This window comes from Rhinopithecus bieti, unplaced genomic scaffold (assembly GCF_001698545.2).
Source record: "Rhinopithecus bieti isolate Rb0 unplaced genomic scaffold, ASM169854v2 scaffold_187, whole genome shotgun sequence".
Classification (NCBI taxonomy): Eukaryota; Metazoa; Chordata; class Mammalia; order Primates; family Cercopithecidae; genus Rhinopithecus; species Rhinopithecus bieti.
Window position 1 is genome coordinate 111,838 of NW_016802992.1, and position 16,271 is coordinate 128,108.

Here is a 16,271-nt window from a genome sequence, read left to right on the forward strand (position 1 = left end):
TAGGGAGACCCCATCTCTACAAAAATTTTTAAAAATTAGCTGGGCATGGTAGCATGCACCTGTAGTCCTAGTTACTCAGGACACTGAGAGGGGAGGATTGCTTGGATGCAGGAGGTTGAGGTTGAGGATGCAGTGAGCTGTGATTGCACCATTGTACTCCAGCCCAGGCAATAGAATGAGACCCTGTCTCAAAAAGAAAAAAAAAACTAGTCCAGTGGCTCATGAATTTATTATCTTCATATTCTTCTACCTATCAAAAAATGTTTTGAGTTCCTAATGTATGTATTCCTGTTAGCTCCTCCTGTGTTTATTCTGGGTGTTGAAGATCAAACAGTGAGTCAGGTAGAAATGGCACCTGCTCCCATGTCACATAGAGCATGGTGGACTATATTGACAAACCCTTATAATCCAGTTTGGTTAACAACAGGGCCAGGGGAACCCTAGTAAAGGGGAAAGACTTGACCTAGAATTGGTGGATCAGAAAACTGAGCCTATTTGTGTTTCTTACCCTACACACAGTTTTAACAAGGTTATTTAAAGGTAACTCCTAACTCTAAAGCTGTAAAACCACATACTTACATAAAAGTCTGCATCTTAGGCCAGGCACAGTGGCTCAAGCCTGTAATCCCAGCACTTTGGGAGGCCAAGACGGGCGGATCACGAGGTCAGGAGATCGAGACCATCCTGGCTAACACGGTGAAACCCCGTCTCTACTAAAAATACAAAAAAGAAATTAAAGAAATTAGCCGGGCGCGGTGGCGGGCGCCTCTAGTCCCAGCTACTCGGGAGGCTGAGGCGGGAGAATGGCGTGAACCCAGGAGGCGGAGCTTGCAGTGAGCTGAGATCGCATCACTGCACTCCAGCCTGGGCAACAGAGCGAGACTCCATCTCAAAAAAAAAAAAAAATCTGCATCTTAAGTAGTTTAAGATGAGAGTCCACTGAAGTTTGGACTATATCTTTACTTAGTAAGCATGGGCATCATTAATTGCTCTAAGAACTTTAGCGCTATGCCCGTAAATAGCGTATGTCTAGAAATTTACACTGCCTTATTTATATGAGGCACAGTCTTGCTCTGTCACCCAGGCTGGAGTACAGTGGGGCTATTTCAGCTCACTGCAACCTCCGCCTCCTGGGTTTCAAATAATTCTTTTGCCTCAGCCTCCAAGTAGCTGGATTACAGGCATGTGCCACTGCTCCCAGCCTACATTGCTCTTTAGATGTGCCTTGTTCTACTAACATGTTTAAATGATAGCTATTAAAAGAATGTTCATAGCATTATCTTCACTGATTATTCTTACAATATTAGGCAGTCTCAAATAGAAATCTGTATTTTTTTTTTTGAGACGGAGTTTCACTCTTGGTGCCCAAGCTGGAGTGCAATGGCGCGATCTCCGCTCACCACAACCTCTGCCTCCCAGGTTCAAGTGATTCTCCTGCCTCAGCCTCCTGAGTAGCTGGGATTACAGGCATGTGCACCCACACCTGACCAATTTTTGTATTAGTAGAGGTGGGTTTCACCTCGTTGGCCAGGCTGGTCTCGAACTCCTGACCTCATGATCTGCCTGCCTCAGCCTCCCAAAGTGCTGGGATTACAGGCGTGAGCCACCGCGCCTGGCCAGAAATCTGTATTGTTTTTGTGGTGGGTGGAGTTTCATATAACACAAACTCTATTATAGAGTGAAGCAAGCTAGATTTGAATCCTAGCTCAGCTACTTACTGAGTACACTTCATGAGCTGGGATAGGCAGTATAACCTTAGGCTTTAGTTTTCTTACCTACTTTCTTGGATGTTGAGGATTAAGTGAGTTAATATATGTAAAACAGTTGCATTAGTGTCTGTTCAGCAAAAAGTGAAAAGCAAGAGGTTAAGGGGGGGCTTTTGAGCTAGGTTCAGAGAATTCAAAGAAGAAAGTGTTTGCTGGGCGCGGTGGCTCACGCCTGTAATCCCAGCACTTTGGGAGGCCCAGGCAGGCGGATCACGAGGTCAGGAGATCGAGACCATCCTGGCTAACACAGTGAAATCCCATCTCTACTAAAAATACAAAAAACTAGCAGGGCATGGTGGCAGGTGCCTGTAGTCCCAGCTACTCGGGAGGCTGAGACAGGAGAATGGCGTGAACCCGGGAGGCAGAGCTTGCAGTGAGCCAAGATCGCACCACTGCACTCCAGCCTGGGCGACAGAGCGAGGCTCCGTCTCAAAAAAAAAGAAAGAAAGTGTTAGCAGTCCGATAACACAGCAGCAAACCTAAAAAAACAAAAAAGCAGACCCAACAACTTTTTAAAAAGTAATAATGCAAGACTATCGGTAATCACTAAATATTTAGCATAAATAATATTCTTATTTGTATGACTCATAGGCAATTTAGAAGATGCAGAAACAAAGGATCTCTTAGTTGCAGCAGAGGCATTTTCAGAATTGAATCACTTAAGCCCTGTTCAAGGAATTGAAGCTTCTCTTTGTGCACCATCAGTCTATGAAGGGTAAGTTGATGGAGAAAATTCAAATACTTTTAAAAGAAATTTAATGAAATCGTGAACCAGAAATAAAATACTCTGCGCATGTTAGATCTCACTTAGATCTTTAGATCTTTAACATCTCCATTTTGCTAATGGGTTTTTTTTGTTGTTGTTGAGACGGAGTCTTGCTCTGTGGCCCAGGCTGGAGTGCAGTGGCGCAATCTTAGCTCACTGCAAGCTCCGCCTCCCGGGTTCACGCCATTTTCCTGCCTCAGCCTCCTGAGTAGCTGGGACTACAGGCACCCACCACCATGCCCAGCTAATTTTTTTTTTTTTTTGTATTTTTTAGTAGAGACGGGATTTCACTGTGTTAGCCAGGATGGTCTCGATATCCTGACCTCATGATCCGTCCGCCTCGGCCTCCTGAAGTGCTGGGATTACAGGCGAGAGCCACCGCGCCTGGCCTAATGTTGGCTGTTTTAAAAGAAGTTTAGTTGTATGTTATTTAGTAGTTACTGTGAAATTTTGCAGTGCTTGGCTGCTAGACATTTCGGAAATATACAGAGACACGATAAATTGAGGCAGAACTCTGGTGATTCTGTTTTTGTTGAAGACCAAAATTTCACTCACAGCTGTGTTCCTCTGTGCCCTCTGCTTTCCTGTGGTTTCAGGATGTTCAGGCACAGGACTCTTCATAGGTAGACCAAAGTAGAACACAGGGGAGATGACAGACAGTTTTATTTCCTTCCATCTGTTCAATACATGACTCTTAAGTTTGTGGGGTTTTGTTTTTTGTTTTTTTGAGATGGGGTCTCGCTCTGTCACCCAGGCTGGAGTGCAGTGGTGCATTCTCCTGCCTCAGCCTCCCGAGTAGCTGGGACTACAGGCATCTGCCACCTCGCCCGGCTAGTTTTTTGTATTTTTTAGTAGAGACGGGGTTTCACCGTGTTAGCCAGGATGGTCTCGATCTCCTGACCTTGTGATCCGCCCGCCTTGGCCTCCCAAAGTGCTGGGATTACAGATGTGAGCCACCGCACCCGGCCTAAGTTTATGTTTTTTAACGACTAGTTGAAACATTATATTCCCAAATAATTTTCATTGACACTTTACTAGATGAGTTATTCAAAGTGTGGTCAAGCAGACTTTTGGGAGTGTCAGTTTATGTTCTGCAACAAGATAAACAGCTTGCCTTAGAATAGAAATCAGTGCACTGCTTCCTTTTCGGAAAGTCAGCTGGACTAATCAGTATGATTAGTGAAGCAGTTGATTCACCTCTGACAAGAGCTCCTTGTCTCATTGCAAGACTGACACAGATTGCATGTCAGCACTTTGAATAACACCATTGTAGAGGATACAAAGAAGGGACAGCTTCAATTATCAAGTGGTAGGAAGGATGACTTAGTAAAATTAACTGGCACAAAACATAACTTACGACATTATAAATGGTTCATTACTTTATAAATAACGAAAGGGACTTATCAGACCACCTATACAGTTCAGTGTCATGATAGTCACCCCTTGCACCTTGAACTAAATCACATGCTTTACCCCTAGAAGAGAAATCTAGATTAGCTGGAATCTTTGCCAGGCCTGCATGGAAAAAGTAGGAGAAGCCAATATGAAAGGATTATCCAAATTATGTTTTGTTGTAATGCTTTTGAATTTTAATGAAAACTAGTGTTATTTATTGCAATGGCTTTGATGGATAATTGCAACAATTGCAAAGCAAAGAGCAGTCACATGAAAAGGAATCACATGAGAATTACCAGTGAGAACCCAGGTGCATATTCACTATCTTGGCTAACTAGTTCCTTTTAAAATGTAAGCTTATTTGATATTTTGTGGTGATGTATCACTGTTGCTTTACCTTTTTCTTGAATTTACTTTAAAATACTATTTGTCCTAATTTTTAAAATTAGCATGCTTTAATTGAGAAAGGTCAGATTAGAATATTAAAGGAACACTGTCATCATATTCCAGGATTTATTTTCATCATATGGATTAATACAGGTTTCATTGGTCTCTTATTCTGAGTCATTTATCATACTCTTTCCAGGTAGCATTAAAATATTGAACCTTGCCTCTACTGAGTTCATAGAAAATATTCCATAATATTTGACAGACTTATTTGAAGACTGTGGCCACAGATTATTAAAAATTGGCTTAAATGTAATGTATACTGACAGGCATTTTAAAATCATTTCATTTCTACTTTAAGGCCATGCCATTGTTGCCAAAAACATTAGAAAACGGGAAAACAAATACAGCATTGTTTCTGAATTCACTTTTAAATGTTCTATGGTTGTTCAGAATGAGCTTGAGTTGTATTGAACTCTCTGCACCTCAGTTTGCATCACCAAAATGACAGGCTCGGTGGTGGGACTAAAGCAGGGTAAAGCAGATGGCATCTTCTTACACACTAAGGTATGTATTTCTTTTTCTAAAGGGAAGTCTTCACCCAGAAGTCCAAGGCACCAGTGTTGGATGAAGGGTTAACATCTGTTGAAACCTACAGCTCTGCAATTAGAGCAAATGACAATACATGTATGTATTATTTTGACTTTAGGATTATTCCATTTTTGTGTTTTGAGTGAAGAGTTTTCTATTCTTAGAACAAAATAATCTATTCTGTTGTTCAGATTTTTTCTTCCTCAGTTGTTCTTCTCTCTGGTCAGCTTTCCTGGCATAGAAGTATTCTAAGGAGATGTATAAGCTGTCAGACAGTGGGTTGCTTGTAAGGCATTCTGTGGCTCTAATATTGAAAGTCTTAGAATGGTTTTTGTGGACATATTTTCCACAAAAAATGTGAAAAAAGAACAAAATAAATTGCTAGTCCACAGCCAAATGCATCCCTGCTGTTTGGTCTTCTTGGACTCAGAAGAGTTTTTGTGTTTGTGATAACTTAAGGCCACGGTTGACTTTTCATTATTAGAAAATAGTCACAAATGACTGAATATGCTCCAGGGAAATTAACAAATATGTGGAATTTTTTTTTTTAACCCAGTGAACATTTTTGTGAAGGCCTGTTCTCAGTTAGGCTCTGGCTATACAGAGATGAGGAAGATAGGTTTTTAAGGAGCTTACAGTTAGATTCAGGTTAAACAGACACCTTGAATGTCTGTGCCCAGAATTGGTCTGATCATCTTGTATCTGTTAACTCATTTAGTCCTCACAGCACTATCCTATGACATAGCTGTTATCTGACTCTAGAGCCCACGCTCTCAACTGTTGTGCCTTTGTTCCTGGTACATTATGAGTGGGGCTTAGGGAACGCTTCAGCAGACTTGTTTTTGTCCCATGATTAAGGTAATACATGATTACAGAGTAATCCAGAGAGAATTGTCTAACATGTAAAGTAAAAAGCCAATCACCCATTTTAGGGGTCCATAATTAACTATTTAAAGTGTCTTTACTGAATTTCTGTTTTCTGTGCACATTTCCCCCGATATGTTGAAAGAGGAGACACGATGGTGCCTAAAGAGCGCAGGGGCCCGAACCCAAATGTTTGGGTTCCTAACCCAATTCTGCACTTAGGGGCTATACCTCTATTTTTTGGTTGGTAAAATGTTAATAGTTTTAAATGGGAATATTAATAACACCCATTTCATAGAGTTGTCAGGATTAAGCCACTTGCATGTAAAGTGTTTTGTGTAGCGCTTGGTACCTGAAGTTTAGTAAATGTTAGCTGTTAGAAATAATCATTATCAGTACATTTATTATCAGAAAAGCAACTTTCTTTTCTCATGTAATATATTTAAGACATTTTTCTGTCAGGAATATAAATTAATCCTGTTCTTTTTAACAGCTCTACCAGTGTTCTGTAGTGAAGATGTGTTATATGCTTAACTAATTGCTTATTGCTGAACATTTGGGCCAGTCACCATTTTGGGGTTCGTTTTGCTGTTTCTGCAGTAAATATTCTTGTGTCTTTGCACATTACATTCTATATCAGTATTTCTTTTGGGTAGATTCCTAACCATGGACTTGTTGGGTCCAGAAGTGTGTACAGATTTTTAATTTTAATTAATTTATTTTTTTTTGAGGCGGAGTCTCGCTCTGTCGCCCAGGCTGGAGTGCAGAGGTGCGATCTCGGCTCACTGTAAGCTCCGCCTCCCAGGTTCACGCCATTCTCCTGCCTTAGCCTCCTGAGGAGCTGGGACTACAGGCGCCCACCACCACGCCGGGCTAATTTTTTTGTATTTTTAGTGGAGACGGGGTTTCACCATGTTTGCCAGGATGGTCTCAATCTCCCGACCTCGTGAGCCACCTGCCTTGGCCTCCCAGTGCTGGGATTACAGGCGTGAGCCACCACACCCGGCCAGATTTTTAATATTTTATTGTTGTATCCAATAGTTTGTATACTACTTTCATGTATTTGATGAGAAGCCCATAAAGTGCTTTTTTTTGTCGTCTTTTTGCCAAACAGGAAAACATTTTTCATTTTATTTTATTAGTATTCACATGATAGGGATAACAGCCCCATTCCATTAAAAGTGTAGAAATATTTTTTCCTAGTTCATCTTTTATTTTTGTGCTTTATTGATTTTTTGTTGTTGTTAAACACTAAAGGATTTTTAATTGTTATTTTCTCCCCTTGTGTCATTCATAAACTTTACACCCAAATATTAAAATCACCTATGATTGTTAATGACATATTAAACTTTGGCAAAGAGGAAGACAAAAGAAGGAATTTCTTTTAAGTGAGCCCAAAATTATTTTTTTAAAGTAGTAGAGTGTATTTGTACCCATTTGAATGCTTTCTGCCAGAAGAGATTCATTCTTTTTCCTAGTCCTATCAAAGCCCAGATTTCATGTCCCTCATGTAATTCTATAATTACTCTACAGGGATAACTGGTTGTCTGGTAGTCACCTGGTAAATACAGTTTTCAGATTAATAAGGAACAAGCACCTGAACTTCCTCGAAGCAGTTGGTCATCATATTAAAAGTTTCCTGATACCATTGATCAGTTTCCTGATACCATTGATCAGTGATCAGTTTTAAATGTAAAACTTTTCTGTTTTATCTCTGTGGAAAGGTGTGTACTGTTTAAGAAGTTGCAGACTTTGTCATTGTGATAGTTTATTAATACACTATTCAAGTGCAGTGTAGCCTTTTCCTTTCTATTTGCTTCCTTAATTGTGTGTAGATTTATCAGTTTAAATGTAAAAATTCACTCATTTTTCTTTCAGCTGTGGCTGGTATCCTTGGTGATAGTGGAAACTCCTCGCTCACTATCTCTGAAGGTCCTATTATCTCTGAGCGCAGGCTTAACCAGGAAGTAGTGTTGAACTTAAAAGAAGATCATGAAGTAGAAGTTGATGTACTAAAAGAAAGTGTTGACTTACCAGAAGAAAAGCTTCCAATTTCTGACAGCCCTCCTGATACTCAAGAAATTCATGTAAAAAAAATTAATTTTTTACTTCTTTGTCAGTCTTTCAGTTTTGGTTGTTTCAAGACAGTAGTTCAAACCTAACATGTTCATTTATTTGACTGCTATATAAAACTTATTTATAAAATCGGGGTTCAAAAAATAAGTGTATAAGTATTTTGTGGAATATAAAACACATCCTTTAAGAAATTGGCCTTCAAGGTGGGTGCTGTGGCAGTTGCCTATAGTACCAGCTACCTGGGAGTTTGAGGAGGGAGGATCCTTGAGCCCAAGAGTTTGAGACCAGCCTGGGCAACATAACAAAATCCTGTCTCAGGGGAAAAAAATAAATTGGTTTTCATGAAAGCCAAAAGGAAGTGTTAAGCCATAGTTTTATCAATTTAATTTTGCTGATCTGGTTCAAATGAAAGGTCTTTTTAGTCATAAGATCATATATTTGAAAATATATGGATACAGTTAAACAGGATTTCCCCCTACCCCAGGCATCCTTGTGGGAGAATGATAGTCAGCTGGCTGGTGCTGAACATCCATACACTCAGAAAAGGACTTTTTGCTACTTAATATGACTTAGAGTTTTTAGAAAAAATTATGCCAAATCTTTTATTACCAGCAGGCAACTTTTATATAATAAATTTTAAGATAAAAAACCAACTTTTCTAATTATTTATAGAAATTTGATTGTTTAGAATTTGGGAAGTGTCTTAACTCATAAAAATGTCATAGTTATCCATACTCATCTTAATGAGTATTCCCACTGCCATATAGATGAGGAAAGTTCCAATTCCTTTAGTTGGGAAGCTGATAAAAACTGTGGGGGTGGTGTAAGTGGAAATCCTCATTTCTAGGTTACTATTTCCAATCTGTCATCTCACTGAATGTTTGGGGAGTGGGAAAATGTCATTGTCTAGGTGGGTGGTAATGTTCTACCTTCTTGGTCAGGAGATCTCTCTGTTACTTTCTGCCTCCTCCTTTTTCTCCCCTTCCCTTACCAAAAGGTAAATGCAAGGACCATTCCTTCTTCCACCAAACCCTTGCAGGAGAGGTACTGAACTTGAAAGCCTTAGGAATTTCATGGTTTATGCAGCCCCAGCAAAGGGAAGAGGATTGAGTCTAGCCCAAGGGAGCTTATGTAGGTGAATTGTTCTTCAACCTTATGGGGATCGTGCTGTTTAGAAAAGTGTGGATAGTTAGGTAATTTGGGGAATATCATTAAAACACAGTTTGGGGGTTGTTTTCTCCGGTTAACTTTTTTTCTTGGGTAAGAATAGAATAAGTTCTTAAATATTCTCAGAACTGTTAGCATCATAATTTTCAAGCTTTTGTTGACTGTCTTTTTAGCCAGGGAAATGTGGAATTTCTAGTTAAATTTCAGTCATAATCTCAAAATCTTTCTCTCTAGTTATTTTGACTGATCGAGAGTCTGATTGCTTAAAGGGGTAATTTTTTAAAGTAAACCCATAAGTATATGCCATATTAAATATAATTTATGTTTTAAAAGGCACACAGCCAAGGGTCATCAAAAGCCTGTATGCTTCAGTTTAAAACATATATTATAATTCTTTAACCAGTCTCTTATCTTTAATTCATTTAGGTGATTGAACAGGAAAAGCTTGAAGCTCAAGATTCAGGAGAAGAGACTAGGAATCTTTCATTTAATGAATTATATCCCTCTGGAACACTTAAGCTTCAGTACAATTTTGATACTATTGACCAGCAGTTTTGTGACTTAGCTGATAATAAAGACACTGCTGAGTGTGACATTGCTGAAGTAGATGGGGAACTTTTTGTGGCTCAAAGCAACTTTACCTTGATATTGGAAGGTGAAGAAGGAGAAGCTGAGCCAGGCGATTTTGCATCATCTGATGTGTTACCTAAAGCAGCTAACACAGCAACTGAAGAAAAACTTGTATGCAGTGGGGAAAATGATGATCATGGACAAGTTGCAGATTTGCCACCTGCCATAACTAGTGACCAAAAGTCCCAAAAAGTAGAGACTTTACCATATGTGCCTGAACCTATTAAAGTTGCAATTGCAGAAAATTTACTAGATGTAATTAAAGACACAAGAAGTAAAGAAATTACTTCAGATACAATGGAACAGTCCATTCATGAAACGATACCTTTAGTGAGCCAAAACATAATGTGTCCCACTAAGTTAGTCAAATCTGCATGTAAGACTGCTCAGGAAACAAGCACAGTAACTATGAACGTCAGCCAGGTTGACGTGGTTTCCTCCAAGACTCGTACGAGAGGACAACGTATCCAAAACGTGAATGTCAAATCAACACAACAGGAAGCATCAGCAGATGTTGCTACTCCTAAGATGCCAGGGCAGTCAGTTAGGAAGAAAACTAGGAAGCCACAAGAAATTTCTGAAACTTCTGAAAACACCTATTCTGATGTCAAAGGAATATCTCAGAACCAGCAAATACCTCAAAATTCTATTACGCCTAGGAGAGGAAGGAGAAAGAAAGAAGTTAATCAGGACATACTAGAAAATACCAGTTCTGTGGAACAAGAATTACAGATCACTACAGGCAGGGAATCAAAAAGATTAAAATCATCTCAGCTGTTGGAAGCAGCAGTTGCAGAAACTATTAAAAAAGAAGTTAAGGTTTCATCTGTTACAAAAAGGACTCCTAGAAGAATTAAAAGATCTGTAGAAAGTCAGGAAAGTGTTGAAATTATAAATGATCTAAAAGTTAGTAACGTAACAAGTCTTAGCCGAACGATCAGAAAATTAAGAAGTGCTAATTTAGATGCTTCTGAAAATACAGGAAATAAGCCAGATGATAAATCCAGCGATGAGCAGCTGCCTATTAAACGTATTAGACGGGTCAGAGGGAGAGAAGTTAGTCCATCAGAAGTGAGGGAAGACTCCAACCTTGACTCATCTCAGTTGACTCTTCAAGCAGAATTTGATACGTCTGCCATACCTAGAAAACGTGGTAGACCAAGAAAAATCAATCCATCTGAAGATATAGGATCTAAGGCTGTTAAGGAAGAGAGAAGCCCCAAGAAGAAAGAAGCTCCCAGCATTAAAAGGAGATCTACAAGAAGTACACCAGCTAAAAGTGAAAGTACTGATGTTGGAAAACCAGCTTCAGGAAAATCCATTTTAGTGCCAAATAAGGAACTTTCGATGGTGATGAGCTCTAAGAAGAAACTTACAAAAAAGACTGAAAATCAAAGCCAAAAACGTTCATTACACCCAGTATCAGAAGAACACATAGATGAAATGACACATAAAGAAACAGATGACCAAGAAGAAAGACTGCTTGCCACAGCTTCCTTGACTAAATCTTCCCGCAGCACCAGGACTCGGTCTAGCAAGGCCATCTTGTTGCCGGATCTTTCTGAACCAAACAATGAGCCTTTATTTTCTCCAGTGTCAGAAGTTCCAAGGAAAGCAAAAGGTACTTTTCTTTCTCTGCAAAACAGTTTTTCATCTCACTCACTCTTCATCTTACAATTTGGTTAATTATTTGTCCTAAGAATGGTTTTATAGGGAATTTTCCCCTTCCCCTCAAACCAAAATTGATCTTTTGGTAGTAAAGTTTAAAGGTTTCATGTTCAGAGTTTGAGTTCAGTTATTCGGTATGGTTAACACGACTTCAGTCCTGTAACTCAAGTAACATAGATGTATTTTTTAGAATAGTATAATTTCTCTTCTGTGACTTTTATAAAAAAGCAACTTTTAATTTTAGTTTCTTACAAAATGGAGTCAGTATTTTTAATCTCCCAAGTACCGCTGCATTTGGCTCACACGCCACTGATATCCACAACCTGAAATTGTTTTGAAGGGAAACACTGGTAGCTTTTTATTAAGATACAGAAATTATTTCAATCCATATTCACTATTGCCCACAAACTGGCGCATCTGCATGCCCTCATCTTCAGTGAGGCCATCCTTCATTGTCACTGGTGAGCTGAGGACTGTATTTGGTTGGTGTAGGTCAAACCTTCTCCACAGGGGTGATCTCTCTCCCCAAAGGGAGCACATATATGCGTTAAGTATACAAACAGATATACAATAAATCTGCAGTAATAAAATGTCAATGGGGGTGCTTTAAACATGTCTAAAAAGCTAAGACACTGGTGTGACTGAATGGATCCCATTAGAGTAACTCTCTGGAAAAATGTTAATGGTTAGATAAACAAAATACAGGGTTTGTGGTTTTTGTTTTGTTTTTTTGTTTTGAGGTAGAGTCTCGCTTTGTTGCCCAGGCTGGAGCGCAGTGGCGTGATCTCTGCTCACTGCAACCTCTGCCTTCCGGGTTCACACGATTCTCCTGCCTCAGCCTCCCGAGTAGCTGGGACTACAGGCTGATTTTTTTATCTGTAGAGACAGCATTTTTCCATGTTGGCCAGGCTGATCTTGAACTCCTGACCTCAAGTGATCCACCTGTCCCCACCTCCCAAAGTGTTGGCATTACAGGCTTGAGCCACTGCACCCGGCCATGTAGTTGATTAAGTTACAGTTTAATGTTTGAATTTCAGCAAAGCAGCGCAGGACCTTATAAATAAAGTAGATGACTTGGCCGGGCGCGGTGGCTCACGCCTGTAATCCCAGCACTTTGGGAGGCCGAGGCGGGTGGATCACGAGGTCAGGAGATCGAGACCATCCTGGCTAACATGGTAAAACCCTGTCTCTACTAAAAATATACAAAAAATTAGCCGAGCGTGGTGGCGGGCGCCTGTATTCCCAGCTACTTGGGAGGCTGAGGCAGGAGAATGGTGTGAACCTGGGAGGCAGAGCTTGCAGTGAGCTGAGATTGTGCCACTGCACTCCACCCCGGGTGACAGAGTGAGACTCTGTCTCAAAAAATAAAAATAAAAAATAAAGTAGATGACTTGTTGTACTTAATACAGTTTGAGCCCAGGAAAATGACTCTCCCCATAACAATTGATCGTTTGTCCTAAAAATGATTTGTAGCTATAGGGGATCCTCTTTTCCCCTCCTCACTCAGAAAATTTTTAATTAGATCTTCGATTTTGGTAGTATAACTTAATTTCTTCATGGTGTTATAAAAGTGTGCACGGTTATACCTGTGTTTTGCATGAAGGAGAATGAAATGACAGAATGTGTGATATTTTAGTTACCTTTTTAAGTTCATTTTATTAGGATGTTATTAAAAAGTTAAAATGAAAAGCATTTTATTGGCAGGAAGTTATTAACATAACTTATACACTCCTCAGGACTTGGATAAATGTAGTAAACACCAACAGTGAGAGCTATTTTGTTAGAGCATAGCAAACATCTCAGTAATTCTGATGTTTGTCATCTTTACATATTTTCCATTTCTATACCCTACTAATTTTAACTTTTTTTTTTTAAACTAAAATACATGGCAGCAACATGGCAAAAAAAAAAAAAAAAAACCCATCTCTACAAAAGTACAAAATTAGTCAGACGTGGTGGCATGGACTTATGGTCCCAGCTACTTGGGAGGCTGAGGCAGGAGAATCACTTGAGCCTGAGAGTTCGAGGCTGCAGTGAGCCATGATCGTGTGCCGCTGCACTCCAGCCTGGGCAACAGAGAAGACTGTGTCTCAAAAACAAAAACAATACATGCCTACTTAGCAAAAACTAGAAAATAGAAGTATATAATCCAGCCATCAAAAGAATCACTATTCACATTTTCCTGTATCTCGTTCCAGATACGTATGTATGGTTGGTTTTTAAAAACCTGCAGTTTATGTACATGCATATATTCTGCTTTTTTCTCCCTACTTATTTCATGACCATTTTCAGTTCTTTTTTTTTTTTTTTTTTTTTGGGGGGGGGGGCGGTGGTGTTGAGATGGAGTTTTGCTGTTGTTACCCAGGCTGGAGGTCAATGGCACGATCTTGGCTCACTGCAACCTCTGCCTCCTGGGTTCAAACAATTCTCCTGCCCCAGCCTCCCCAGTAGCTGGGATTACAGGTGCCTGCCACCATGCCCAGGTCATTTTTTTGTGTTTTTAGTAGAGATAGGGTTTCGCCATGTTGGCCATGCTAGTCTCAAACTCCTGACCTCAGATAATCCACCCACCTTGGCCTCCCAAAGTGCTGGGGTTACAGGCATGAGCCACTGTGCCCAGCCTCTAGTTAATCTTAAATATTCTTCAAAATCCAACCGGCCTGGGCAACTTGGTGGGAACCCATCTCTACAAAAGAAACATTTTTAATGATTTGAGCATGGTGGCTGGCACCTATAGTCCCAGCTATTTGGGAGGCTGAGGTGTGAGGATGGCTTGAGCCCGGGAGGTTGAGGTTGCAGTGAGCACCACTGTGGTCCAGCCCAGGTGACAGATTGAGATCCTTTCACCTCCCCCCACCCCCCCAAAAAATATATATAAATGTGTATATGTGTATATGTGTGTTTATATGTATATATATATATATATGTTTCAAAATCTTAAACGTGATTTTTTTTTTTCATATTGGCATTTCACCTCACAAATGTGCCACAGATTGTTTAAACCCTCTTCTGTTGGGTATTTGAATTACTTTCAGATTTTTTAATATTAGAAATAGGCACCTTCTAGAATGAGATGATGGGATTGGAGGGGATAAGAAACTTGGGATTGAGATCTCTCATTGCTGCCACTAACTAGCTGGGCAGAAAATCATTTAACCTTTCTGAGCCTTGTTTCCTCATCCTAGAATGAATGTGGTAGTGCATACCTTACAGGGGATCTTGTGAGTACTCACTACTTTAGCAAAGCAATGACCACGCTAGGACATAGCTTCCTGTCTTCCTCTGCCCTGTATACTGTTACGATCCCTTGTCCCTTGTGCCTATTTATATTCTAAACTTCGTTTTTACATAGGGATGGAGGTGCAGAGAAGACTGGGTATAGGTATACTAGATGATTGGAAGGCTAAGGTGGTCATTTTATTGAAACATAGCAAAGAAATTATCTTAGAATTTTGTGTTTTACTAAATGAATATGAAACTTCACATTTCATACAGCAGATATTAAGAAGGGCTTGCTGTATACTTAAGGCCATGCTAGATACATGACGTTCATATATCATTTGATTCCCACTGCAACCCAGTGAAGTATAGGTACTTTTACTTCCTTCTGTCCTCATTGAGGAACTTGAAGTTCATTGAGACTGAGCATTCACATCACCCAGGGAATAAGATGTGTTGTCCTGGAGCGACTGCTGCTACCACTGGCTGGTAAGAGCCAATTGTTAAATATCCAAGAATTTGTAACCCAGCCGTGGTTTGCACTGGCCACAGGAGGCACATTTATACCTTAGAAATCAGCGCATGCTATACATCAGCGCGCTCTCTGAATTTTCAGAGTCATTTACTCGCACACAGTTGGGTTTGAACCTAGGACTTTTGAACTCCTTAATCCTCAAAACAGAGATGGGTAAAGAATTGACACACACTTGGCCGGGCGCGGTGGCTCAAGCCTGTAATCCCAGCACTTTGGAAGGCCGAGACGGGTGGAGCACGAGGTCAGGAGATCGAGACTATCCTGGCTAATACGGTGAAACCCCGTCTCTCGAGGTGGCGGACACCTGTAGTCCCAGCTACTCGGGAGGCTGAGGCAGGAGAATGGCGTAAACCCGGGAGGCGGAGCTTGCAGTGAGCTGAGATCTGGCCACTGCACTCCAGCCTGGGCGACAGAGCGAGACTCCATCTCAAAAAAAAAAAAAAGAATTGACACACACTCAAAGTCTCATCTGTGCTATAATAGAAGCATATGGAAAAAATGGTGGAGGCTATTTTTGCATGTGATAGTATATTTTTGTATTTCTTTATATATTCCTTTGAAATGGAGTAGGAAAGCTTAGGTGAAGATTATGAAAAGTGAAAGAAATTGTTTTTTCAGGTAGTCTAAAAGAGAGTTGTAGAATGTATAATTTTCGTTATAAAATGTAATATTTTGTTCATCTGTTTCTTGAAGCCAAAAGAGAGACCAGTAGACCATTGCCATTTCTGCCATTTACAAACTGGGAGCAGAGATTATTTCTGATATCAACTCTATTATTTCTTTTTTTAAGAATCATACACTTATATATACCTACTGTGTACCCACAAAAAAAATTTTTTAAGGAATCATATGCTTTAAAAGCAGAATTTGATATCTGATAGAACTCTTGACTGTCCCAGTAGCTGAGGTAACATTGAACTATAATTTTATTTCAAGGGTTTATAAATGAAATTCTTGAAATAACAAATGCAAACATGTGTAGAGCACTTACCACTACCGTGCCACACATTATTCTACTTCTTTCATCCTCAGAACAATTTTGAGATCGATGCTGTTATTAACCTTATTTTATAGAAACTGATGCACAGACAGCTTTAAGTTACTTGAAGGTGGTATTTACTCCGGCAGACTGATTAAACTGAACTGTGCTCCTCTGTAATTACACTGATGATTGCTCTTAATATGGGGGCCCTATAGTTTAAAAAAA

The 16,271-nt window shown here is 39.9% G+C and overlaps 1 protein-coding gene across 2 annotated transcripts in view; it reads left to right on the forward strand.

The window, feature by feature from the left end:
- The window catches only part of AHCTF1 (AT-hook containing transcription factor 1), a 97,142-nt gene that overhangs the window by 77,007 nt on the left and 3,864 nt on the right, over positions 1 to 16,271 (forward strand). For both annotated transcript variants that reach the window (XM_017875673.1, XM_017875600.1), the window contains 4 exons: positions 2,358 to 2,481; positions 4,904 to 5,001; positions 7,648 to 7,856; positions 9,439 to 11,263. In XM_017875673.1, coding sequence (XP_017731162.1) covers positions 2,358 to 2,481; positions 4,904 to 5,001; positions 7,648 to 7,856; positions 9,439 to 11,263 — 2,256 coding nt within the window. The remainder of the gene's footprint in view (positions 1 to 2,357; positions 2,482 to 4,903; positions 5,002 to 7,647; positions 7,857 to 9,438; positions 11,264 to 16,271) is intronic.